Source organism: Ursus americanus, chromosome 3, assembly GCF_024610735.1.
Source record: "Ursus americanus isolate L20-20 chromosome 3, mUrsAme1.1.p, whole genome shotgun sequence".
Taxonomy (NCBI): Eukaryota; Metazoa; Chordata; class Mammalia; order Carnivora; family Ursidae; genus Ursus; species Ursus americanus.
In genome coordinates, this window is record NC_142129.1 from 66,437,880 (window position 1) to 66,465,275 (window position 27,396).

A 27,396-nucleotide genomic window follows, 5' to 3' on the forward strand; every position below is an offset into this window, starting at 1 on the left:
TTTGTTTCCGGCAGCCCTGGAAGGCACAGCCATGGGCACATAACTAAACTGCCATTCCGAAGACAAGAGAGAGAAGCTCGAAGAGGGGGGTCAGTGCAAGCTGAACATGTGAGAGCAAGGATGATAAAAGAAAAAAGCTAAAGGAAATGCAAATGTATTTTCCTTTACTCTATCCTTCAGGTACAAGCCCAATGTCCTCCAGATGGAAGCTGCACCAAATAGCCAAGATGGCTCCAGTCCAGACGAGTTCAACGGTTCTCAGTATCACACATGCCAAAGAAGCCATATGGACAGAGAGGACCTTCAATACATTAAGTGTGGACGCCCATTTGGTTTCAATCATGTGCAATTTCCTTTTTTTTATTTAATAGAGTAAAGGGCTTAACTGTTTTGTCCAAATCTTATAACACGATGGCAGATCTGTCAAGAAACTAGGAATTTCATGTGGTCCCACAATTAATTCACTGATTACCCTCTGCAGGAAGTCAGAGGCTAAGTTGGAGAGATGGATGAAAATTGAAAATGGGCTCTACTCTTGCCAGGTGCCCTAGCAGGAATGCAGGGATAGCTCAGAATTTGGTCATGGTGGTCATGGTTTAGAGATATGTAACTGTTTTGTTCTGAGAGTTTAATTGCTGGCTTTACACAGAAGAGAGGAAAGCAGGACATACTACTATGGTGTTTGTCCAGTGCTCACACCGCAACAGAATTTCCAAGGCTATTTTGAGGCAAAACTACAATGGATTATTGCAAAGTGTCTAAATTATGCCACAGTTCTACTAAGTATTAAAAAGTCTATCCGCTCTTCAGAGAAGGCCCATCAGTCAAATATCCCGCAGGTTACATCTTCCACACCATAAAGAAGTTAAATGGACTTATCAACATCCTAAAGGAGCTTCTTCTATCATTGTGAGACATATGATTTTACCTAATACAAACTGGGGTTCAGTATAAAATGTTTTTTTTATAGTGGTTTAATTTTATGTGTATATTTTGAATTGCATCCAGCAATATTTAATAATTCATATGCTTATATATTTTTAATTTGTATTAATAAATTACTTGTCATTTTGTCATATATGGGATAACTTTTATTCTTAATTTAAGTAACTATGAAATAAATGAAAATTTATTTTAATATAAAAGCCAATGATGGGATTTGAAGAAAACAAACCATTTTGAAATGGAGACCTGATACTGCATTTTTATATGCATTATTTTTAAAGTTTCTCTTTCTTTCTTTCTTTTTCTTTCTTTCTTTCGTCTTTTTTTTTTTTTTTTTTTTTTTACTATATTGGGTATCATGTAGTTTTACAGACACCCTAAGATTACCCTGAAATGTATGGAAAGCAAATGGATAAAGAAAAATAAAATAAATTATCACATGAGAGATATATAGTTAAGTGACAGAATAAACACATCCCGTAGAGGTATACCTTTAACACAAATAAAACAAATAGTTCAATATCCAAACCCTAGTGACAAAATGAGATCATGGACAATTAACTACAAATGAATGAGTTGGAGGAGGGTTGTTGCAGTGAGAATGCCAATTAGCAGTGAAACCAAGATCTACAATAGAGTCGAATAAATTTAAACTTGTTAAGTAGCTGCTAATCTGTCACTATTTTCAGTTTCCCTTCACATTTCCCGCTGAGCTTTCTATTTTCATCATGGCATCACTCTGTGCCTGTGGTGGTTATGAAATTCATAACCAGATTCACAGTATTTAGGTTGGCAGAGAAACGCTGGGATTCAATGATAAAAATGAAGAACAATTTAAGAGAAAAAAAAAAAACTCCAAGATTTCTTGTATTTACCATGTGGCAACTCATCTAACAAGCATAAAAGAATCTACTAGTCCCCAGTAGAGAAGGCTGACCATATAATCAGTCAAAAAGCAGCAAATCGCTACCGATTCTATCATCTGTCCCATCTCCTTCCAGCCCCCTCAATTCAAAAAATAAATACACCTGAACCATTAGCCACAGAATTCCCTTAAAAATAAAAATAAAAGAGACATAAAGGAATAGTAAATGCTGGACATGGTATAACCCATGCAAGACAAATTTAAGAAAACAGTAACACTGTTTAAGTACCTAGAGGGGGCTCTGGCGATATACCAATGCTTTGCAGAAGAGCCTCTGTCTCTCTGCGCTTGCGATCCAGGTCAGAGTCGTCCTGAACAGGTTCTTTCTTTTGCTGCATATCAGCCTAAAAAGAGTAGACGCCAGAAAGAAAAGTTAACAACAGAACTAAATGTATGCTTTTTCTGGCTCAAACTGAAAATGGTAAATGCATGGCGTGAAGACCAAGCAAAAGCCCTAAATAGACATGATCATGTGTATAAAGGATGAAAAAACACTGTAACTGCTCCATTTAATAATTGCTAACCCGGTAATTTCTCTTTTGATTGAAGGGTTGTTTTTTTTTTCCCTGCCTCCATCACATGGTATGAAAGCTTCTCTCACCCAGTTTTGAAAGAAACCATCAGGGCTAAATATTTCTGACTGGGATGCGATTTTTAAGAACATTCTGTTTGTTTTTTTTGACCTCGTTGTCCCTTCTGGGAAGACATACTATCAGTTCTTGATGAGTGTATGTAATATTCACACCCCATGTTGGAATCATGCAAACAAAGAATTATTGGGATCTGGCTAAAAAATAAAATTAGTTATAAAATCTGTAACTGTAAAATATACGCTTTGTATCAGCAATCTAAGTTCGCCATGGTTTAAAATAAACCAGGCTACAATGTTTATTAAGGCATGTGAACAATATTGATATGTGTTACTTAATTCCGAGTTTCATAGGCTTCCATTAAACATATTACCTCAAAGGAGAAAATTATCATTTAGAAAAATATAGAACAAAAAATCATTTAGAAGAAGTTTCTTTCCCAGATCCTTTAAAAAAAAAAAAAAAAAAAACACCTGCTGTGTGAGCGCCTCCCATAGACAGATACTATGCCCCACTTATGGTTTTTACAGGACAGTGACATCAAAATACAGGTTAAAGGTCAGTGGTGAGATTCTGGGGTCATTAAACATTCAGGTCTCTATTCTTTTTCCTAACACAGTTAACTACTTAAGATGAGGCATTTGTCCCACCTCTGAAACAAGGTAACATCCTATCTGATGTGCGGACAAAGCTGTGTGAGTTTACAAAAGTGAAGCTGTCTTAAAGCTTGTCCAAAACCTCTAATCCAGCTACCAGACACACCTTCCTCCCCAGGGCCAAGTTAGGTACCCTAACAGGTGTAGGACCTGCTTCAAGGGTGTAGAGTACTTTTCAAAGCACCGAAGCATAATTTACGTTGTGGCATCTAAAGCGGAAAAAGTCCATGCAACTTTTGCTTTACTCCCAGATGATAACCTACACACTAATCATAAGCAAAATGCATCTCTGCACGTAGTGCTGGGCTCGACACTTTTGTTATCATTCGCCTCAGGCAGTCTATCTGTCATTAGAGGACAAACTGCCATTATGGGGGCTGATTGTGCCAATGAGAGCGCTAGAGGATCTCAGGCACTCTCACGGAACCCTAAATTCTGAAATGGCAGTTTCACCTCTATCTATGAAGATAGCAAAGCTCACGTTGTCTTCCAATGTAAACATCTGAACTGCTGAAGCAAGTTCCAAAGTGTATGTGCACCACAGAGGCCAAGACAGAGCCACCATGAGGGAAAGGACCTTGCAGCGCGAGGATCTAAATCAACACTCACAGATCATAGGGTCGAAAGAAGGATGGAGGAAATCCAAGGAAAGGGAATTACCATCGCGGCTACTGAAATACAAATGGGAAAACTAAGATAAGCAAAATCCATCTTAGGAAGCCATTTGGAAACAAGATGGTTTCACGGTGAAGAGTTTAGCCCTAACCAGACTGCCAGCTTTACCGAGGGCAGACGTGTGTTTTATTCTGTTCACCACTACATCCTCACATCTAGATCCTGGCTGGACACGTTAGATGTTCAATAAAAAAAATGTATTGAATAAATGAACTAGTATCTGTCTCTGGTCATTATTATCTATAACCATAGAATTTCAGATTTATACAGCCTTCAGGCCAATTTCTACCAACTGTACCCCACTCAGCAAGCCCTTTACAGCACCGCTGTCAGAGGGAGTCCTCTAAACTCCCAGTGACCCAGTGCTCATCACAAAGCCATTTCTATATCCTAGCAACAAAAAGATTCGTTAACCTTGCCTCATTCGTTCAACAAAAACGTAGTGAAGGACAACACAATGCCAGGGGTAAGGAAACTTACAGGTTCTAACGGAGCTTAAAGAGAGCGAACAGAACAAGATTTGCCTTGTCCTTTCCTTTCCAATAAACATAGGACACATTATCTCTAACTTTCTGTCATATATGTTCTATGTGGAGAAGCACAGAATTTTTTAATGAATTCTAACTTTAATCATTAAACATTCAAGAAACACACAAGAGGGTAAATCACACATCAGCATGTATAACCATGTTGCATACGCTGAAAAACAGTACATCTGAACTCCACCTCCAAAATTTCACTCCTTTTCTTATTAGGTGCCTCTACAACTCATTCTTTGTCGTCCACCTTCCTCATTCTTAAGGGAAGAGGACAATGACAAATATGAACAAGGTGAAACATCCGTCTAGATGTAACAGAAGCTTAGGCAAGCTATCAGCACTCAATGGTGACCATGAAAAATGCAAAAGTAGGTAACTGGGACTTACTGGAAATTAAGGCAATTCCTATCTGTTATCTATTAGCACCTTAGACTAAATAAAGTGTTACCTCATCCAAGGCAGCTAGCTGTACCAAATGCACCAGTCATGAGTTTTGATTTTTCCCATGTAATTACTGCAGAATCCTAATCTACTTTAATGACTCAATAGGAGTGATTCTGCAGTGCTAGCAATTAAAAAAGGTGCTAGGTGTCTTTCCCAGCAAATCATATTTCTGTTTGGAAGAGTAATCACATCTGAGACCCAGAGAGGAAAATCAAAGAAAGGAAATTTGTCAGCTGAGAATTGTCCATCACTTTTTCAAAGACAGCTCCATAGTTATAAGAGGAACAAGTGAGGACAGGCCAGGAAACCTCTGTCCATCCTACCTTACAGCAATTCAGCAGAAGGCCAAGGACAGGATGAAACTTCAGGGTGGCCCCATTAAGCACACCTCATGGCACGAAAGCCAACTTTTCCTGAAATTGGGTCTGAATCTTAAATAGTAGCCACTATATTTATTTTAAAATCAGATTTCATCCATAACACCACAAGCAAAAAAGCAGTTGACGTCCAAAGAAGCAGACAGCAGTAATTTTATACATGCATACTTTTCTAGACTCTGTGGAGATAATCAGCCTGGGTGGTCCTAATTCACACCAGTTTTCAGTCACGGTAAAAATAGTCACTCAGATGAGCATTAAAGAGCGTTTTGTTCCCTTTCCAGTCTAAATTTGCTTTATTTAAAATATAAGCCTAAACAAAGTTAAAAATCAAACCTGTAAGATTAAGGCTATTTCTAACTCACTACAAACACCACAAACACTGGAAAATCTTAAACTCGGGAGTCCATGACAGTTGACTGGAGCATCCCACAGACTCAAGATCAGAATGTCCAAGGATATCTGTAGGAAAGAATTCCAGATGTTTGGAAAGGGTGTCTGTGAGCAGCATCCCAGACTAGTGCTAACTAGTTTGTGTGTTCATTCATGCACTCACCCTACAATCCTTTACTGAAGTCCTACTGTGTGGCCCAATCTGTGCTAGACATTGACTCGATGAAAAACACCAGCCCTGTCCTCAAAAGCCTGCACTCTATTGGGAGAGAAAGACAAGTGAAGAGGCAAATATAATGCTCTGTGCTAAATGGTTTGATAAGGTCAAGGATAGGGGCAGGACTTAGTCATGGGGGGTGGGCGGGAGAAAGGTATCACAGAAGGCTTTCTGGAGGAAGTGACATTTGAGGTAAGAATGGAGAGACACGTAGTTAACAGCCAGGTGAAGGACAACAGGGAGAAGCAGGAGAATGGTACAAGCAGAGGAGAGTATTCACAAACTCTCCATCGAGAGAGGGTGGCCCATAGGTGATATGGAGGTAGCCGAGACTGGCTGGAATCTGGGTTTAGGGAGAAGTGGGGGAGGAAAGAGAATGTTGTCATGTCTGTCCAGGATCCCATGACCACTACAAGTTGGAGAAGGGGTAATGAAAGAATGACCCCAGGCTTCTGTTTGGGACAACATGGGCTGGAAGACGGGATCCTTGCCAAGCCTGGATGTAGGGGGGCTACCTCTAAGACTTAGACTTCTGGGCCCAGTTTCCTCATTTGAAAAATAAGGATCGCAACAGATTACTTCCCAGTTTTTTGCAGCTACAAAATGCTATAGTTCTGGGAAACTGGAAGCCTGGAGTCATAAGGCCCTTCCAATAACGAGGCATTTTTGGAAGATGGCCTCATCAGCAGGGTCCCGATAAACAATAGCAGCCAACTGTACGGGCAGCATTCTCCCATTCTGGTAGCCAATCTCAAGAGTGGAAGAACAGCTCTTTCTTACTGACCAGTTCCTCTGTGCCTTCCACTGCTCTCCAATATCTCCTCATATCTTCACAGAACTCTGTGAGGTAGGCACTGATCTTTTCTCTATTTTACAAAAGGGAAAACAGGGTCAGAAAGGTCTCATACTCCTTCAAGGCCATTCTGTGATGGGCAGAAGCCAGGTTTCAACCCAAAAGCCTCTGTGCATAACCACTGAGCTTTACTGTCTCCGTCTCACAGCACCGTTTGCTTCGACAAACCAAGGCATCAGAGTCTACAAAAGGTACTTCGACTGAATCGAGCAAAGATCAGTTGCAGGGGGAAATGGGTTGCTGAGGGACAGGACAGGCTTCAAAGGTGGTATAGTCCAATGAAGCCCAATGTCAGGCCCCACTGGGCTCTTTCGAATTAAAAACTTTGAGATGGAAAACGAGGTCTCTGTATTACAGCCATAGGAGTCCCTGGAGCGAGGTCAGGATATCACAGACTTCAACCCATGGAAATGAGGAAACTAAGACTATGTGACTTAAATTCCAGAACCAGGAATATGTAGAGCTCAGGTGTAACACGCTCCCCACCACCTGCCACTGCCCATCTCCCAGGGCTCCGTCTGTTGTGTAACTGAATCTCCATCAGGCAAAGCTGCTTGGTACAGAAACAAAAAGGGTGGCCTGTTTCAGTCTTGTTTGCCTGTAATTCCCCCCCAGTGTGTAAAATGACAAAGATGAAGCAGACAGCATAATTTGGAACCAGATTTCCCATACCACATCACATTTTGTAGTAATTCTATGAAATTCAAGTTAGATATTAGAATGTCAGTTTAAAAGGAAACTGGTTATTAGTAAAGGATAACAGGTGCTTTAAAACTATAGTAAGTGTTGACATTTGAAGGAAAGGAAGCATAATAACCTAATGCTTTTTTTGGCTTTGCATGGAAATGAATAGCCATTCCTTGTCAATTCTCACCTCTACTTCACTCAAAGACTGCATATATAACAGCAAAGATCTCCAAGAGAAAAACATTATGTGTACTGTCAAGGAAAAATAAACCAGGGCATCAATCAAAGTCTAATGGCACAGAGAGATGCTAGATGCCAGAAGGCTAAAACGCAATTGCAATTATGTTCTACTTTGTTGGAAAATAATTGTTATAAATCTGTTACCTTGGTCTCCCAGCCTTATTGTATGAAACAACACTTATTTAGATTGGAAGGCATCAAAACACATTTTCTTTTTCCTTACAGAAAAACTCTGAGTATGGAAGCAGCTCTGGTTTCTAAACACACAAGTGTATCACACTATATAGAGTTTCCTTCTCAGAAAGCTATTCAAAACTACCTTTGGCATCTGGTTTTTGTCCAAGATATGGGCTATTTCCACATGACCACGATAACTTGGAAAATTAAAAATAAATTCTCTGTTGGATTGAGATAATAGAAGAAAACATGATATGCTGGCAACACACGGAACTGGGGAGCAAGAGCCCCGGATTCTGGGTGTGGCAGACAGAAAAGCTACAATTCACCTCCGGGTTTCTGCTCCTTTGTTGGCATAAAGAAGGGTTTCAGTGGAAGGTCTCTGAAATCTCTTCTACCCTTGACATGTCATAATTCTATGTCTATGGAGCACAGTCTACTACTCCCCACCAAGGGAGGGAAATGCAGCTTTCTGTCCGTCAGACCTACCATCCTTGTTTACCCTGAAAGACACTTACCCCTCAGGAAACCATGGAAATCCACTGGCATCATTTTTCTATTTTTCTCCTAAAATGTTTTGCCTGGTAGGTTTTTTTTTTTAGTTTTTTTCTTAAAACTAACACATATTACACACTAAGTACAGCCTGGGTACTACTAAGTGCTTTACAAGATTAACTCTTTTAATTCTCACCACTCCACAAAAAATATATTACTAATCCCATTTTCAGGATAGGAAACCAAGACACAGAAAAGTTAAGAAATATCTAACCATAGAGATTCCACAGACCACTTTCAGGGTTCTGTTCAAGTCTGGGGTGAACCTGGGGCTTGGGGACCTATGGACCATGGGTGGTGCTTGACCAGCACATAGCAGGCGACAATGACCTGAGGAGTCTGAGTGTGTAGATACCCGCTCATTTTATTCAGAAACCACAGAAGGTTTCTTCTAGAGCACCCTCTTTATCCATTTGACCAGTCCCTCAGAATCAAGTGATTTTCCTTGTTCCCTGGAACACCCCAATCAATACCCAGGATTTACCTCTTTCTTCTTCCTCTCCTCTTCCTTCCGTTTCTTCTCTTCTCTTATCTGTGCCAAGCGCTGTTTTTTGCGCTCTAGCTCAGCTTTTAAGTCACTTTTGTCAGACATGTTGGCTTCCCTGGAGGAAAAGAAAAAAAAAATGTGACTACATTAAAATAACTTTTCTGTATTATCACTGCAAAAAATCATCCGAAAGCTTGAAAATGTGACTTTTTGACTATAACAAGTTGTATTACTTAGCCCATGTTGAAGAATCAAAGAAACAAATTAAGTTACATAAATACTTTCCTTTTTATGTATTTATAAATATTTGAAGCAATACAATGGTATAGTCTCCGCTGGTGGGAAGAATTACAGCAACTTCAGAATAAGCAAGACATTTTTTGTGCAAGTTTCTTAACAAATAAACAAAAAATAAATAAATAAGAGAATCAAAAAAGAGCCTTCACCATGACTTCCAATTTAGACGATAATGGACCAATTCATCCCCACACTGAGAAAAGAAAATAGGCTGTCATAAACCCTTAGAGATGTGCCCCGCTCAAATATCTACAGACTCCATAACCATTCCTCTGCTGAGCCTGAGCATGGAGATTTCATTTTGCCCAACATTATATGCATCAGGGAAGACAGCCACTAAAGACCTAACATGTTAATCTTCTCCTTCTGTAAGACTCCTCCCCAACTGTCACCATTAATTTCATCTCCAGTACAATCCTATTTCTATAAAAGTTTCATTTGCATACTGAATGCGATTGTGCTTATCCTTGCGCGCTCCCTGTCCCGAAGATGTTTATGAACACGTGAAATGTTAGATAACACCATGGCAAGTTCTTGGGGAAATGTATCTGAATGAAATTTAATTTTAACGTTAATGGGGATGGTGATGCCGGTAGTGATGGTGCCAGAAATATTATGCAAATAAAATGAGTTTGGAAGAGACTCCCTAACCAATGCTTATATATGTCTCTTTTGTGCTCTCAATTGGAAACTAAGAAAATGGAAACACTGAGAAATGAAGAAACCCCTCTGACCCAAATTTCTAAAATAAAGTAAAAAAACACAAAAACAGCCATGAATGTCATGAGCATTCATTTCCATATTATTTATATTCAGCTATGATGAATATATAATGAATCCCTAAGTAAATGACAGAGCAATGGAAGGCAAAAAAGAACCAAAGAATACAATACAATGAAAAATCCTTCAAATTTCCTGTCACTGTCTTTAGAAGGTAATCAAGAACCCGCAGTCACCCTAGGACACTTCTCAACGAGTCACACAGTTGGGAAACGCACTATGCTAACTACTGTACAAATTCCTGCTCACGGTGTGATGGCAAAGACTTATGAAATAGTAACAGTAGAAATCACAATAATCAATCTTTGTGATCAATTCATGATCACACCCTATCTTCATTTTTCTTTTCTTTTTTTTTTTATTAATAATGATTTTTTATTATATTATGTTAGTCACCATACAGTACATCCCCGGTTTTCGATGTAAGGCTCGATGATTCATTAGTTGTGTATAACACCCAGTGCACCATGCAATATGTGCCCTCCTTACTACCCATCACCGGTCTATCCCATTCCCCCACCCCCCTCCCCTCTGTAGCCCTCAGTTTGTTTCTCATAGTCCATAGTCTCTCATGTTTCATTCCCCCTTCTGATTACCCCCCCTTTCTTTATCCCTTTCTTCCCCTACTGATCATTCTAGTTCTTATGTTCCATAGATGAGAGAAATCATATGATAGTTGTCTTTCTCTGCTTGACTTATTTCACTAAGCATTATCTCCTCCAGTGCCGTCCATGTTGTAGCAAATGTTGAGAACTCATTCTTTCTGATTGCTGAGTAATATTCCATTGTATATATGGACCACAACTTCTTAATCCAGTCATCTGTTGCAGGGCATCTCGGCTCCTTCCACGATTTAGCTATTGTGGACATTGCTGCTATGAACATTGGGGTGCATATGGCCCTTCTCTTCACTACGTCTGTATCTTTGGGGTAAACACCCAGTAGTGCAATGGCTGGGTCATAGGGTAGCTCAATTTTTAACTTTTTAAGGGACCTCCACACGGTTTTCCAGAGTGGCTGTACCAACTTGCATTCCCACCAACAATGTAGGAGGGATCCCCTTTCTCCACATCCTCTCCAACAATTGTTGTTTCTTGCCTTGTCTATTTTTGCCATTCTAACTGGCGTAAGGTGGTATCTCAGTGTGGTTTTGATTTGAATTTCCTTGATGGCTAATGATTTTGAACATTTTTTCATGTGTCTGTTAGCCATTTGTATGTCTTCATTGGAAAAGTGTCTGTTCATATCTTCTGCCCATTTTTTGATTTGTTTATTTGTTTCTCGTGTACTGAGTTTGAGCAGTTCTTTGTAGATCTTGGATACCAGTCCTTTATCTGTAGTGTCATTTGCAAATATCTTCTCCCATTCCGTGGGCTGCCTCTTAGTTTTTCTGACTGTTTCCTTGGCTGTGCAGAAACTTTTAATCTTGATGAAGTCCCATAAATTCATTTTATCTTTTGTTTCTCTTGCCTTTGGGGATGTGTCATGAAAAAGGTTGCTTTGGCTGATGTCGTAGAGGTTGCTGCCTATGTTCTCCTCTAGAATTTTGATGGATTCCTGTCTCACATCGAGGTCTTTCATCCATTTGGAGTTTATTTTTGTGTATGGTGTGAGATAGTGGTCAAGTTTCATTCTTTTGCATGTAGCTGTCCAATTTTCCCAGCACCATTTATTGAAGAGACTGTCTTTTTCCCACCGGATGTTTTTTCCTGCTTTATCAAATATTAGTTGCCCAAAGAGCCCCTATCTTCATTTTTCAACAAAAACTGTTTAATAATTAATACGTGCTCGGCACTGTATATGGCATCAGAGTACAAAGATGAGCAAAACCAGATTCTCTCCTTCAAGGAGTACAGAACTCAACGTTGTAGGCATGTGGTGCGGCTGGAGATGTTCTCCGAGATACTGGCTTATTGATTCCTAAGTGCTGGGCATCTTTATCTTATTATCACATTTAATCATAACAATCCAAGGAGACCAGTATTTTGATTAATGCCTTGTTTGCAATTCGGATAGCGGAGGCTCCGCAGGACCTAAGGCGGCACAGTCAATCTGTGGCCGCAGGGAAACTCAAGCACGCACGCCGTGCTCTGAACTGCTACACTCTGCGGCCCGCGACGGACAAGTTTAGGCAGAATGCAGAGCAGAAGAGTGATTAAGGTCTATTCGAATGAGCAACAGTATGCATTGAGGAGGAGGTAGAATGTGAGCTGGATATCACAGGAGGTCAGGAACTACCAAAGAAGGGAAGATACGGACATGCCAAGACCTATAGAATGGGGACCAGCAGGCTAAGAGATGCGGATGAATCCAAGCCAAGAAATATAAGCGTTAGCCGGTAAGAACGGATATGCGGGGGCCACAGGGGAAGCCTTGGGGAAACAGAAAAGTGAGTTCCATTTAATGAGAGATGAGTTCCATGTAATGAGAGATGGGAAATCACAGCAGCTTTTAGAAAGGGTAAGTGACCAAAAAAAGAGGGAATTTGCTTAAGCCTATTCTTGTTCCTGCCTGGAAAACAGACAGGAGCAGAAACCGGAAATACGGCAAGCTGCTGGGAGGCTGGTGCCAACATCTGTCTGGAGTGACTGCACCTGCGCTGGGATGGAAGGTGGGTGGAGAGACAGAATGTGGGGAATGTGGGCCGATGAAAGCATGCCAAGAAGGAAGAAGTAGCACTCGGTAGCCTTTGGGTATGGAAGCCAAAGAGAAAGACGCGGCAACAATTCACCGTTGAGAGAGCAAGGAGGATGGCAGTGAAGTTGGGAAGAGAAGGCAAGAAGGAAATCATGAAACAACTTGTAGCAGGCTGTGATTTGGGTGTCCGTGGGATTTCTGGGCAGAAAGAACGCATAGATACAGTGCTACAGATGGCATGAGGAGCTGTGGGACAGACTTCTGAGTCAGCCACCTACGAAGCTGAAACCTGAGTCAAAAATTCAAAGTCCTGCAGGAGCCAGGCAGACAACATGAAGAAGCAAAGCTGTGAGGAAGGCCAGTCAGAGAGGAAGCGCCCGCCGGAGGAGGCAGTTCAGCTCAGCTCCGACTGACGACCGACGCGGAAGAAGATGAATCCAAGCAGTTGGATCTTTGGATTTTTTTTTCTTTTTTCAAGAGAAACCACGGAGCTGACAAAAGTTGAATTGATCACTAAAATATTATTTGCCAATAATTTTCAACACCAGAGGGCAAAAATCCTGGCAGGAGAAAATTAGAACCTAATTCCAGAAGCCGTCTGAGAAGTTACAGCTACTCTTCCTTCCCCAGCGGGGTCCAGTCTGATTTACGTTTCTGACATTTTTTCGGCTGTCAGAAATGAAATGGCCAATCAGGAAGATCACTGTTACAGCAATAGGTGTGTCATTCGGTGCTGCCCACAGCCTGTGGAAACTTCTTAGAGTTTTCTTCTGCACGTTTCCCCCATAGACAGTGGCCTTCCTCTAGTCCACCAAAAGGGTCTGCCACAACTTTAGTTACCTGCTATGCTCATGAAGGAACAAACTACGTAATAACAACATCCTGTATTTGTCGTGATTTTCTGGTAAAATTTCATTCATGAGGGAGAAGTAGATATATTTTCAGTACATTTCTGCAAAGAGGCAAAGTTCTTACAACTGATAAATAGGTCTGACGACGTTGATCATTTAAGTTGGTGTTACTGGCCATAGAGCCAGTATTTTTTAAATAAACAACAAAAACACCAAGGGAACTCTTAAGAAATATTAGGAGGTGCTGTTTCAAATAAAGCAGTCCCGCTTTCACAGGCTGTAGGGCCACAATGGTGAAAGACAGCTACAGAGCACCTTCCGCTTCCTGATGTTTTGGATCTGCTCCAAATAGACACTGTGCATCAACACCTAGGAGAACAAGAAATCTCAAGAAACGCCTCACAAAGGGTTTGGAAAGTGCACATTAGAGTAAGTGAAAGGGCCTTTACGCACAGTAAATGGCGGCAACAGTGACACGAAATGGAGTGTCAGCACTGAACCCCACAGGCTTTCCTAAGGGGCTTGCCACTCTGACTCACTCAATCTCCCCGCACATCAAGCAAAGCGAACTGAGGAGCAAAAGCATGGGGGCCGTGAGTTATAGAGCTTCCTGTGGCTACTGCAGGTCACTGCAAAGGCAAGCCCGACGCTCTCAGTTAAGAAAATAAGAGCCAGAGCTACCTGCTGCTAATTAGCGCTCACTTACTTCACACACACAAACAGCTGGCCTCTTTCATCTCAAGCTGGCAAGGGGTCAAGTAGAAAAATCAAACCCACCTCTGGGTGGAAGTCTCCTCCCTGTCTGATCATCAGCCTAGTCTGCCACCCACCAGCCTCTCTGACTCCATCCATTCCAGGGTCAGATGATGCACTTTATGATGCCTGCTCAGCTCTCCTCATCGCAGTCCCATACTCTAAATGCATTTCCTGTTGGTGACATTCCCTTTGCCTATACTCTCCTACCCAAGCCATGCGTCATAGCTCCTCCCACCTCCGCATCTTAACTCTCGCTCTCCTGCAAATTCTCCAGCTCTACTCTCACTGTGTACAATCACGTACCCCTCTTTTCTCTCTTTTCTTGTCCACCAGGTTATCCCCCCACCACCACGAGAGAGATCCAAAAGTTCAAATCAGCTTCAAATGCCTCTTGGCTCCATATACCAATCAACCCCTATAATTTTTTTGTCAAATTTCAATTCCCTACTTCTGATTTCCTTTTTTTTTAAACACAGAACATTATTATATTTCAATACACAACTTCTTTGCAACCAAAAAGTAAAATGTCACAGTAAAATGTTGGCGAGAACACACGGTATTTCATTTTCAAGGCATGGTAAATGGTTAACATCCTTAGTCATAAATGATCTCTTAGAAACCAATAATAAAGACTCTAATATTCTAAGGGAAATGGCAAAAAAAAAAAAAAGAGGAAAATGAAAAAACAAATGACTAGTAAGGTTTAAGGACATGTGAAGATAATTGAATTGAACAACAACAGAAGAAAAACAATTCCTTTGTAACGTCACATTGTCCAAGATGAAAACATTGACATCTAATGTCTACCCTATTTTAGAAAATAGATCTCATGTACAAACACTGAAAGACAAGATTAATGAGGACAATCTATACAACTCGGGGAAAATCTCTACTTTTGATTCAAAATATAAATTTTGGATATACTTGATTTCAGTGAAGTGGAAATACTAGTACTCATTCAACAAATTAGATGGAGAAATTCAAAATAATTTATAAAGAAGCATGTTGGCTACATAGAAAATTTGTAGTTAATGTAGATCCCTTCTTAGCCCTGGTTCACCCTTCATTCCCTTGCTTCACTATAACTCACCTCCACCCTTCCTCCCAAACAACTCAGTTCCCATAATTTTTGCTTCAGCCCATCTCTGACCCCATAAACAGCCATTTGATCCAAGTAAATGAATCAACAGGGGTAAAGAGCTTAGAATGATGCCTGGCAAATATTAAACACCCAGGAAAGTTGTTTCTCCTCTTCCTCCTCCTCCTCCTCCTCTACTTCCCTCTTTCCTTCTCCTCCTCATCTTTTTCTATTATTATTATTATTATTATTATTATTATTATTTCTTTTTTTTTTACCCTGCCAACTCTTTCCCCCATCACTAAGTCAATCCTAAAAACCAAAGTCATCATTCAATGTTCACTGCAATCATTCAAAAAATATTACAGTGAGAAACACATTAAAGGTATAGCGTGTAACTGATTTAGTAGCAATATAATCAGAGTGAGAAAACCCAGTCTGTGCTCCAAGAGAGTCTAAGGCACTTCAGAGCAAATAGAAGGAGCTTCTCAAGCCAATTGATTATAACATGGAAGGTACGTGGTTAAAGAAATGTTACTCAAATAAAAAAATGTTTTTTAAATTAAATGTAGTCATTTAATTTAGTGGTAGTAAAATTCTCATTTTTTCTGTTGAACATAGTTACATAACAAGCTGTCCAGGTGGGCATCCTCCCCTATGTCACCCACTTCCCCCAGAGGATGGAAAGGCATGTGGAGAAATGATTTCCTCTCTGATGAAGTCAGCTGCAGGGAGGATCACTCCTGCTGTTCCATCACAGAAATGCCTCATGGTCCTAAATCTCAATGGAGGAAAAGATGGGGAGAAGAAGGAAAGAGAAAAACATGAGAGAGAAAAACAGGGACACTGAGGAAGGAAGAAACAAAACATGTACTTTTTAAAAGATTTATTTATTTATTTGGGGGGGTAAGGACAGAAGGAGAGAATCTTCAAGCAAACTTCCCATTGAGTGTGGAGCCTGATGCGGGGCTCGATCTCCTAACCCATGAGATCACGATCTGAGCTAAAACCAAGAGTCAGACACTTAACTGACTAAGCCACCCAGACGCCCCCAGAAGTCATTTTCACACTTGTCCTTGTCTTACCAGCTAACCTTGCATCTCCTTCACACTTCGTATGTCCACACACATCCATAAAGAAAAGAAAATTTTCAGCATTTCTTGAACCCACTGAGACGTACCAACTACATTTTCACTTCGGCACATATGATCATGGGATGGTTTAGTCCTGTCTAGAACCACGCATCTAACCGAGGAGAAGCGAAGGGTTTAGTTCTGTCTACACAGCTGCCAAGTAATAGACCCTCCCAAGGCTTAGCTTTTGAACAATACAGACCTCTATTTCCTTTCTGTTGTCTGTGTTGGCAGCAGTTTGAGATTCCATTTCTAATGCTGGCATATGCAAATGTATTTTTAAGCTTTAAGTCAGAATCCTAGGAGGTTTAAATCATTGCCCAGCTGTTGCCAGACTCATTGAAAAAAAGACCCAGAAACAAGCTCTCTTTTTCTGCCTGGAAACAATTGCTCTTGTCAGCTCTTTACTATGAGCCATTGAACTTTTCATCTGCCACTAGGTATGCATAAGAAATCTGATCTTGCACAACCTTGTTTCACCTGCCTGGCTTTTCATAAAATACAGCTGCCTTCTTCCACTTGGATATGTGGCCAAGGGGTGATACGGACCACAACCATTTGTCAGTTTTTACAGCGACGTCTCACCTTCTGTAAAAGGAGGGTTACAGAAGTCTTGAGAGGGAGTTGGCTGGTGAAAGATGTGGGAGGGTTATTTGCTAAATTTCTACAGCCATCAGTACACTGTAAAAACAAAACTTTCAATAAAATTCATCGCATAGTAGGAAGATGCCCAGGCCTGGTCCACTCACCCTGTAGATGAGCAGTTTTTAAACATTTTGTTCTCAGCATCCCTTGATATTCTTCATTCTCGGGGACCTCAAAGAGCTTTTGTTTATGTGGATTACCTCTATCGACACTACGTGTGTTAAAAATTAAAACCAATAAAACTTTAAATATTTAATCATTCATTTTAAAATAACAACAATAAACTTGTTACTTACTAATATAAAATTTTCATGAAAAAACAGCCATACTTTCCAAGGCCAAAAAAAAAAAAAATAGTAAGGAGAGTATAATGCTTTTACATTTGCACTTAACTCTTTAATATCTAGCTTAATAGAAGTCAACTGGATTCTTACACCTGCTTCTGCATTCAGCCTGCTGTAATATGCTACTTTACTTGTAAAGAAAATCTGATCTCACATAAATACGTATTCCAAAAAAGGAAGAGTATTTAAATAGGCTCTTAAGGTAATCGTGGGTATTCTTCAATATTACGCCAAAATTCAACAAAAGTCAGTTTCTTAAAGTTGTTGCCATGTGAATATGCGATGACATCAATGAACTTTCTGTACTCTGTTACATTAACATTTATTGGTCTATCTTAAACTTGGAATCTTTTATTCATGTATGATTTTATGACATTATGCATTCGTTATCTAGCAAATTATTTAGAAAATTATACAGACTTCTCAAATGTTGACACATTTCATTGTACAATATCCTAAAATCAAACTTGGTAAAGTCACTACCAAACTCTTTAGGATGGTCTTTAGGTACGGTACAGCTATCATGGTGGCAGATATAAATTTTCCAAAATTCTAAATTTTGCTTGAAAGCTCAAATTTTATTGTTAGCACAAATACTGCTAATTATGTTCTTGAAGTGACAAGCCTATGCTATTGATTGTTGAGTAGGTTGCCGCCAAATACCCAAGTCTGAATAATCATAGTTTGTCTGTGAATTGCTCCTTCAAGTAAACATCGTATCTCATGAAAAAAGGCAGTTAGTCCAGCTTGTAACTCACACGATTGCACAAATCCCGTCTCAAGACAACTACCGAACTTTGGTAGGCAGCGGAAGTGCCTTCTGTGTTCCCATTAGTCACGTGGTAAGAACATGTGCTCAAGAGTAGAGATTTAATATAACTAACAGTTTTTTCTGCTTCATGAGGGACAGTCTTAAACGAAACGGGGCTGGTTGGTTTGTTTCAAGTGCAAGTGTGTGGCAGTGGAGTCTGATGCCGGTACTGGTACAGTCTGGTGCCACTGTCTCAATTCCTGGGCAGGCGTCAGTAGGGGCACCCACCATTGCTTTCACACCATCCCTGCAATGTCAATATGGCGAAAAAGACAAATGAAAATAACATTTTGTGAAAATAGCTTTGGCCTTACAGATTCCTGAATACATCTTGGGTTCCCCAGGGATCCTCAGACCACACGTTGCCTTCCCTGACTCTGATAAGGTGGAGTTGATTCTAAAGCCTCTCGAGACTGAGACGGAATTTTGCTAAGTGTCGGTATCGAAGAACCTAAGCAGAGGGCTTTAGGCGGAAGCCCCTATGGAAGGCTGCGGAGGAAAGGCTCCATAGATCGATCTATGAGTGACTTCTCATTCCTCACTGGCTTAAGCCAGGCAATAGGTAAGGAAGAGAAACTAAGAAGTCTTCCCTCACTCCTCATTCTCCTCCTCCCCTCACTACACACGCACAAATTAATGGCCTCAGCCCGGCTATAAAGTACACTAAAACGGTTGCTAATAAAATGTAGACTTCGCTGTTGTGCGAAAGTCTTTAATTCTTTCCTTCTTTTAATTTTGCTGTTTTAGTCATTAAAATTATACATGCTTGTTTCAGGACAAGAACTTCAAAGACTATATAATCCAGTACCAGTATTTTACCCCTCAGTAGGGAAAGTGAGATGCAGAAATCTAAGTTCACTACCATTAAGTGGACAAGTCAGAGCTTGAAATACCAGATCACCTTTTTCCTTGAATACGTTTGCCAAATAATGCTTCCCTTTCAGTGTTTACTTATTCAAGATTTTACCCATTTTAGTCAAAAGGAAGCTCTTCTTAAACAAAGAGCTTTTATGGTGTCTCCTGATCAGCCTACGTCTAGTCCAAACCCGCAGTCACTCTCTACCACCACCTGGTGGTGGCAAATGCAAATTGCTGACACCGGGAGAAAAGGCTTTGCCTCTGAAATTCCCAAACGCACCACCAAAGCCCATACTGGGTAGTCCCAAGATGGCAAGAGTTTCATCCCTGTACCAAGGATCTATTTATGTCAGTAGAGAACTACTGTTTTTGATGGCGGTCGGGGGAGGGGGAGATAAAAAGCTCAGTACATACATACAGTTAAATATCTATGTTGATTTTTCTGGGCTCTTCTCAATTTTACTCACGTCAGGTTAATTCTTGACTAGGAAATCAGGCCATATTTCTAAATTAAGCTATTCGTATCACTCTTGTTGGATTCGTGAGCTATATTTAAGAGTGTTGTGTCTTGCATACTGTCTCTGGTCGCACTTTCACTGTTGCGGATTCTGAGCTACCCAGATCGTCCTGCTAACGCCGCAATCAAGCACAGGCAATCGCGGCACATTACACAGAAGAGACTCTCAAGCACTTGGCACAGAGGCCCATTATGCTAGAGTGAAAAATCAATCGAGAGGGGATCTGCCCTCTCATCTAGTTAACAGAGTGGAGATGAGAGCTCTTAGAACTCACGGGCCTCAAAAGCCATTGTCATCTTTGCCAAAAAGTTCTGGAAAATTTGAGTTATTTCTGCCCCCGACAGTGTACTCCACCAATTGAGAGACTCCACAAGCTTCTCTGTGTTAAAAGAATCATTCCTCAATTAAGGGAATCAGCCATTCATATCTTAGCGTATCTTGGAGTTAATCTCAGGCGCTATCAAGGGTCCTTAGGAAGGGTGCATCTCAAGTAGCATCCTTGAAAGAGTGTGAAACTAAAGATGGGACAGTTTGGACAACCAGAGGGCAGTGTTTTGTCACTAAGAATTAGGATAGAAAAGGAACCAGAAAAGAGAATCAGAAGAAAGGAGATGAGAGCCCTCTGGGGAATGTCAGGAGGGAAACTAGAGTGAATGAGGAAGTGAGACTGTGCACAGAGAATCCTGCAGAAGCCCCCAATGTCAGGTCAAGATAAATGGGAGAGATGTACCGCCTGCCTCGGCCAGATGTCAGGGAAAGAAACCAAATAAAGAAGGCTACCAATACTGTACTTTTTATGGTATGAGACTATGTATCTGGGCTCCTACAGGTTCAAAAACCCTTCAGAGCAAACAGAAAGGAGCTTCTCTACCTAAAGGGGCACTTTTGAGGAGCACATGGAAAGGGGCACAGACCATGACATCACCTTTCTTTGAAACGTGCACGTGGCTCCTTGGCCTCATCTTGGACACATAATGGGCACTGAACAAACACTTGCTGTTGTGTAATGTTTAAAGATGGCCCCCACGTACTGGTCCCTACGTTGTTACTTCTTATCAGGCTAGAACCATTAGCTCAATGCCCTGTGGCACCAAATAAATTCTGACATATCCAGTTGCTTTAAATATAGCTCAAGCAAGCATATTTTAGCCACTTAGAGCCCACCTGCTTTGCCTACCCAGCAAAACTTCACCCAATATCTGCTAGCTAGAGATAAAACAACAGCCCCCCCCCCCCCCAGGATTCCCTACCTGACTGTGGAGTGGCGACGCCTGGACACATTCCCTCTTCCCTTGGTGGGTGGCAGCGCCATGCTTCAGAGTCTAGAAGGTCTCCTGCTATGAGGGATGTCCCTCCCATGCAATACTATCCAGGTGCAACCCAATAAAGTGTGTTGTGCAATGCTGCCACCTCATGGTCCCACCTTCTCCTTGATCAGCCCTGAAATCCTCAAACTCACCACACTCTCATAGCCAGTTTTCACCACGCCTCCCAATTTTGCCACCTGACATTTCCAAGCCTGCCCTTGCCTATCCATGTCCATTCATGCTGCCGTCCACGTGTCTCATCTGACAACCACAATGCTCTTCTCACTGATCTTCCTGTCCCCTCGCTAAGCCTACTCCCTGATGATCTCCACATCCTCCACACTGGTGGTGATCTTCCTGTCGCTCAGATCTGATGATCCTTGACGAAAACACTTTGACGACTTCCTTCTAGATGCAAAACATGTCCCGACTCCCTACCATGAACAGAAGATGCCCTATTTGCCCATTTCTCTGTCCACGTATCCCTCTACTTCCTAGTTCACATTTTACTGGCATGTATCAAGCTGTTTCCTTCCTTTGTACCTTTATAAATTCCAGAAATGCTCTTGCCACCACTCATGACCTGATGATTCCTATTTAACCGTCTGTCTCAGCTCAATCACATTCCCTCCAGGAAGGCCTCTTAGGGCTCTAAGCTGGGGCCAAGTACTCCTCACTGGTGGCCCTAGAGCACCCTGAGGATGGTCTGCTGGCACACGTGCCTCGCTGCCTGGTTACGTCCTGTTTATGTGATTCTCTCCTCCTGCTACATTGAAAGTCTCTCAAAGGGATGGGCCATGTCTAATCTATGCCTGTATTTCTAGTGCCTTGCAGTGAGTGCTCAGGAAAGGTCTCTTGAACTGCTAAACAACCAGTAGATAGAATTAAGAAATCTGTGGGGCGCCTGGGTGGCTCAGTCGGTTAAGCATCTGTCTTCGGCTCAGGTCATGATTTCAGGGTCCTGGGATTGAGCCTCCAGTCAGGCTCTCTGCTTAACAGGGAGCCTACTTCTCCCTCTCTCTCTGCCACCCCCCCCCCACTTATGCTCTCTCTCTCAGATAAATAAATAAAATTTTGAAAAAAAAATCTGTGATTTCGCTATCAGGAATTTCCTAATCATCAATAAATTGTGTCAGTGCACTAAGCTTTTAAATGACCAAGCTCAGAAGTTCTCCCTTATTATGCTACCAATTTCTATTCCCACGGGAAGGGGGTGGGAACTGATTTGTCACCCGTTAGTACAAATGTGCAACGAACACATGATCCTAACATTGCCCAATCCACTGAACTATCTTTTCCTAAATCACTACCATTATATACCCATTGATGCAATTTTTTCCTGCCTGGTTTACATTTTTAATCTCAGTCTTCTGACTCTAAAAGGATTATTTAACAAAAATCCATTCTATTTATAATTGACAGCCTCTGTTGTTTTTCTCAACCGACAAATTCAGAAATCTAGACTCTACTGCCCAAAACGCCTGGAGGGTAAATAGTCATACTGACAGTTGAGCGTTCTTTTTAACAGTGATGTAAAAATATCCGTGCTCTAGAACACAGCCGTCTTGCACTTGAAGCTGTTTCTCTGAGTTGCAAAGAGGATGAGTGAACGTGTCTAAAAATAAACAACTCTCAGGCAACCTGTGGGGCTGATCTTTAAAATAACTGATAACAAGCAAATCTTCAGACATCACCAGCTTTGGCTTTGACTCTGCTGTTCCCATTAAAGGGCCAGATTTTCCATGCGCCATGTCAAGACAGCCCTGGCCAGTAGGCCTGCCCAGAGCGGACACGCTATCCTGACAGAGAACAGGAAAATTCAAGCCACCCTGATGCTCTTGCACCGACAGCTAAGGACCAATTTAAACTGTCATACCAAAAGAAATATGATCAAGACACATTAATAAAAATAAGGGAAGGAAAAACTATAAAGCTTAAATAATGAAGTCAGCATAGATTTTCTCAATATAACTCAGCAATATAAATGTTCGCAAAGTCAATCTGTTTTAATCTTCTAAAAATACAAGTTATTAAGATATCTTGGTATCTTAAAACCAATTAATTCAACACTCTCCCAAATTAACCACAAAATACTTATGAACTTGTAATTAAGCCTACCTAATTTTAAAAACCATCCATCTCTGCTGATGTTACGATGAGCAGAGGAACACATGCAGAGGAGGGACCCCAATCAACACCTCTGACATGCGGAAAGCCAGGATTCAAAGCCCAGCGTCGGAACACGTGCTCATAACTGCTGCACGTGCCTGTAGTGGTAGGTTTTTCTCATCTTCCCTTGCTCCACCCTACGGGCCTTAGCATCTGCATTGGTGCATTCATTTTCCTTTGTGTTCTTTCTTTGCCATAGACACCCACATCGTATCAGCAGTTTTCCTTCTCCTGTTTGTTCTCCAGGTGATAAATAAGCAAGCTGAGAAAACCACAAAGATCCTGTAAATCAAGGTAGTCCGTGGTACGACTGTGCTCACAAGGACGCAGGGGGAAGGTTCCGTGGAGAGGGTGACAACACAGCGGAAGCTCAGACCAGCGGACGGCAGGCAGAGGGAAGCATGGGCAAAGGCGGGGAGGTGAGAGAGAGAATGGCCAGTCTGTGGGACAAGTAATTTGATATGGATGGAGCACTGAATACAAAAGCAAATGGAACAAAGTGAGGGTGGAAATGCAGCCAGATATCAGATCCCAAAGGTTGAGTGACCAACCATGCCAGTTTGCCAAGAAGGGAGGGGGTCCCCTGAATGCAAGCCTTTCAGTGCTAAAACCAGGAAAACGCCAGACAAGCCTGGACCAGTCGTTCACCCTACAGCCAAAGGGCTGCCCCGCCATGCTTTCAGGGGCTCAGAACTTCTCTGGGGCAGCAGGGAAACATGGAACGATTTGAACAAGTACAAGACCGGGCAACTTTTTCCTAGCTTGCAATACACACGGCAACAGCCTTTCTAAACATGGGTTGCAACCCACTGGTGAGTTACAAAATCAAGTTAGCTAGGAGTCGCAGGCGGCAGTTTTTGTGATGAACAGATCGGAACTATTCGAATGCACTGCACACGATAAGGGCAACAACTGTTTCACGGAACTTGTTTTGGACGTGCATATTTTCACTGTTACGTGTAAATGTTATTTATTATTGCTAGTTGCAGTTAAAAGAATTTGAGGTATATTGAGCTACCTCAATTTTGAAACTGGCAAATTTTAAATTATTAATGTATCTCTACCTTTGTCCTTTCTCAGCCAAGATTTTGCATGACATGACACCCAGAGATCACGATGATATTTGTACAGCACACTGGGGTAAGCAGAGATAGCTGTTCATTATCACAGGAGACTGACCCCGGGCTCTGAATGCCCTGAGAGTCAAGACACGAATATTCAAGTACACATGTAACCTGCAATCCATTTGCAGAGCGCTACCACAGAATGACCAAAGCAAGTTCAGCTCTATTTTTTTAAATCTACCAGAGAAAGTGAAAATAAATAAATTAATTAATTAATTAAAATCCCTGGATACTTCAAGGCACAAGCACATCAGGCAGATGTACTTACAAAGATTAACCCGCTTTTCCGGCTACCCATGTATGTCTGTAAGAGTGCAGAAAATCAATACAGCCAGAAATGCACGACCATGACATACTTCCTGCAGACCATGTCAGCACAGATGCCAAATGACCCTGGGATTTGGGAATTTGCTATTTGTCCCATCAGCATAACTTTTATATTCCTTTTAGAAAGCAAATACCCATCTGAAAAGCTTGGCTGCAAAATCCCTCGCCTGGCCCAGCACACAGTATTCTGTATGTGAATAGATAACTCAGTGGTATGAGGCAGTGTTCACAACAGATTTCTCAACCAGTCCTAAAAGGCTTAAACCTTTCTGATACTCATGTGTAGTTTTTACTTTAAGACTTAAAAAAAAAAAAAATTTAGCTAGAGTCAGTTTCAACCATCTGTCTCTTTGAGTGAAAATAGGGTGCAGGCTTGTGTGTATTGGCTTTTGAAGAAAACCAATTTGGCAGAAAGAATTAAAGAGAAAGAAGAATCATATCTCAATTTTCAAGACCATACAAAGGAGTAACAAAATATCCAAAGTTAAGTAGTAACTGTCATGGACACATCTACCTCCTTTTCTACCCCTTAGGCTGCCCCCATTCCTTGGGGTGTCACCATCACCCCAAGGAATGCCTCTCACCATCAAGGCTGATGTCCTTGATTGAACATCACTCCGATTAGACCTATGCCAACCAGTCATAGCCTTGGGAAGCGGCAGAGTGGAGACATAAAAGTGACTTCCTCAATTTGAGTGACATTAGGTGTGGTATGAGATGATGATAGCAGGTGTACTCCAAGGATTTAGAAATAATGCAAATATAGCACGATCACTTTCTGAGAGTTAAACTAGACCTTATCTTAAAACACAGGCTATCACCCAAGCCAGAACTATAATGACAGGACCAAAATATTATAGGTAGGGTTGGCCAATGTCATGGAAACCACCGTGACATGAGAGGTGAACAACTACAAAAACTGTTATAATTAAAGAAAAATGGATTTGAAATGACAGGCAAAGTGCTGTGTATTTGCTCAGATTTTCTGCAGTATGTCTGGGCAAAGGACACCCTGACCAGCTGACATCATCTTTTCTGTGCATCCACCAGGAGGGTCACCACAGTGGCATCAGGCCACCACCTTGAAACACCAGCTGTGACAACTGCTCTCCATGCTCTGGCTCCATGTACTTCATCCAGACTTCAGTCTTCCACATGTCAGCCAAAGGCAACTCCTGAGTTAGCCTTCCAGTTAACTCGGGCCAAAAATCTTGGAGTCATCCATGATTTTTCTGTCAAACCCCACAGCTGAACCATTAGCAAATTATTCAAGCACTACTTTCCAAACACTTCCAGAATCAGCCTGTTTTCACCACCTCCCCCACCATCACACTGTCTAAACCACCAACATCTCTCATCCATATTATTGCAAAAGGCTCCGAAATGGCCTCCTAGTTCCTTCCCTTGCCCCCTCTCCTTGCAGGCTATTCTCAGCTATAACAGTAATTCTTTAAAACACAAGCCAAATCATGTCACTTCCTTGCATAAAGCTCACCAATGGCGTCCTCCAACGGCCTCCGTGGCCCTACACAACCCAGGCTCATTACTTTTCTGACCTCCTTTGCAGACCCTCCTTGCTGCTATTCCTCAAACACATCAGGTACGCTCCCACCTCAGGGGCTTTGCTGGTGCTATTTCGTGGCCTGATACTAAGTATCTGAATGACTGGCTTCTTTAAAGCTTAGATCTAATTTCATCTCATTGAGGCCTTACTTGACCACCCTGTTGAAAAGAGGAAACTACTCCCCTCACTGCACCTGCATTCTCACGCCTTTCTACTGCCTTACTTTTCTTCATTAGGTGCATTACCAATTAACATATTCTATTATTCTATAACATATTTAAGTATCTTTCATTGTTTGTCCCTTCCCCCAGAATTTAAACTCCAACGAAGCCAGAGATTTCATCTGTATTGCTCACCGATGTATTGCCAATACTTAGAATGGTGACTGGTAGAGAGTTGGTAATAAATATTTGTTGAATGAATGAACAAAGTTGACTTCAAAAATGTGCCTGCGTGAGCTCCTTCCTCTCTCCCCAGCCTTGTTCTCTATAAAGTGTCAAAGCTCCATTGCATTTGAGATTCTCCTAGGTTTGCTCCCTACCCTCCTTCTCAACCCTTCTGCTGTGATCTGGTGTCCTTAGTTGTCATATGATTGGCACACCTGGAATCTGCCTCCCTTCCCAGTCCTTTTGAATATATTACATGACTGGACTATCTGCTTGATTTTCGATACCCATGTAATCTCTGGACCAAGCCTTCAGGATTACCCCTAATCCCCTCAGGCTAGTACTGTCCCAACCATGCCCAGGTGAGACCTCTGATGCCAAGGGCCTAAGAACCTGAATTCTCAGATTTCAGAATACTGACTTATAAGCAAGGGCACTGTGATCCCATGGGATGTTAGATTTCTCCTGGCCAGTCAGTAAGTTGGCACTTTATATTTGTTGTTATATTTGTTGCCTAATATGTAAAATATACTTGCACTGGGTTGTGTGAATTCATCACTAGACCACCAGAGAATTTTGGCTACATAAGAACAGTCTAGTATCTAGACCTTCAGAACTACGATTCAAGACCTTAATCCTGCCTATCTGTGTAGCTGACTGCTGACTGACGCTAATGACGTCTCCTCTCTGCAGCTGCAATACGAGAGCTGACTGCAGGTAAGAGTGTTGATGGCCAAGAATGTCACCTAGTCATGTTCTTAGCATGGGAACATGAACCTACTACATGCATACGCACATAGAGCCACCTGACCCCAAATTCCTTTGGTAGATCAGAGCACCTTTTCTCTCCACCTCTCCAGTCCTTGAACAGTGACCCTTTATGGGAAAGCAGTAGAGGATGAAGGGGAAAGAGAGTGGGATGATTTACCTGATGGAAGGAGATGTGAGAATATTTCAGATATCTGAGCAAGGTTCCTTCCCCATACATTTGTAAAGGAGAGAAAAGCATACTCATCAACAAAATTTTCTAATTTGCTAAGAGCCAGGAAGC

General features: G+C 41.5%; 1 protein-coding gene across 2 annotated transcripts in view; it reads right to left on the reverse strand.

Annotated features, from left to right (window-relative positions):
- DYNC1I1 (dynein cytoplasmic 1 intermediate chain 1) overlaps positions 1-27,396 on the reverse strand; it is a 300,330-nt gene that overhangs the window by 261,235 nt on the left and 11,699 nt on the right. For both annotated transcript variants that reach the window (XM_087861060.1, XM_087861059.1), the window contains exons 2-3: positions 8,758-8,875; positions 2,100-2,214 (exon numbers count right to left, since the gene is read on the reverse strand). In XM_087861060.1, coding sequence (XP_087717186.1) covers positions 2,100-2,214; positions 8,758-8,865 — 223 coding nt within the window. In that variant the 5' untranslated portion in view covers positions 8,866-8,875. The remainder of the gene's footprint in view (positions 1-2,099; positions 2,215-8,757; positions 8,876-27,396) is intronic.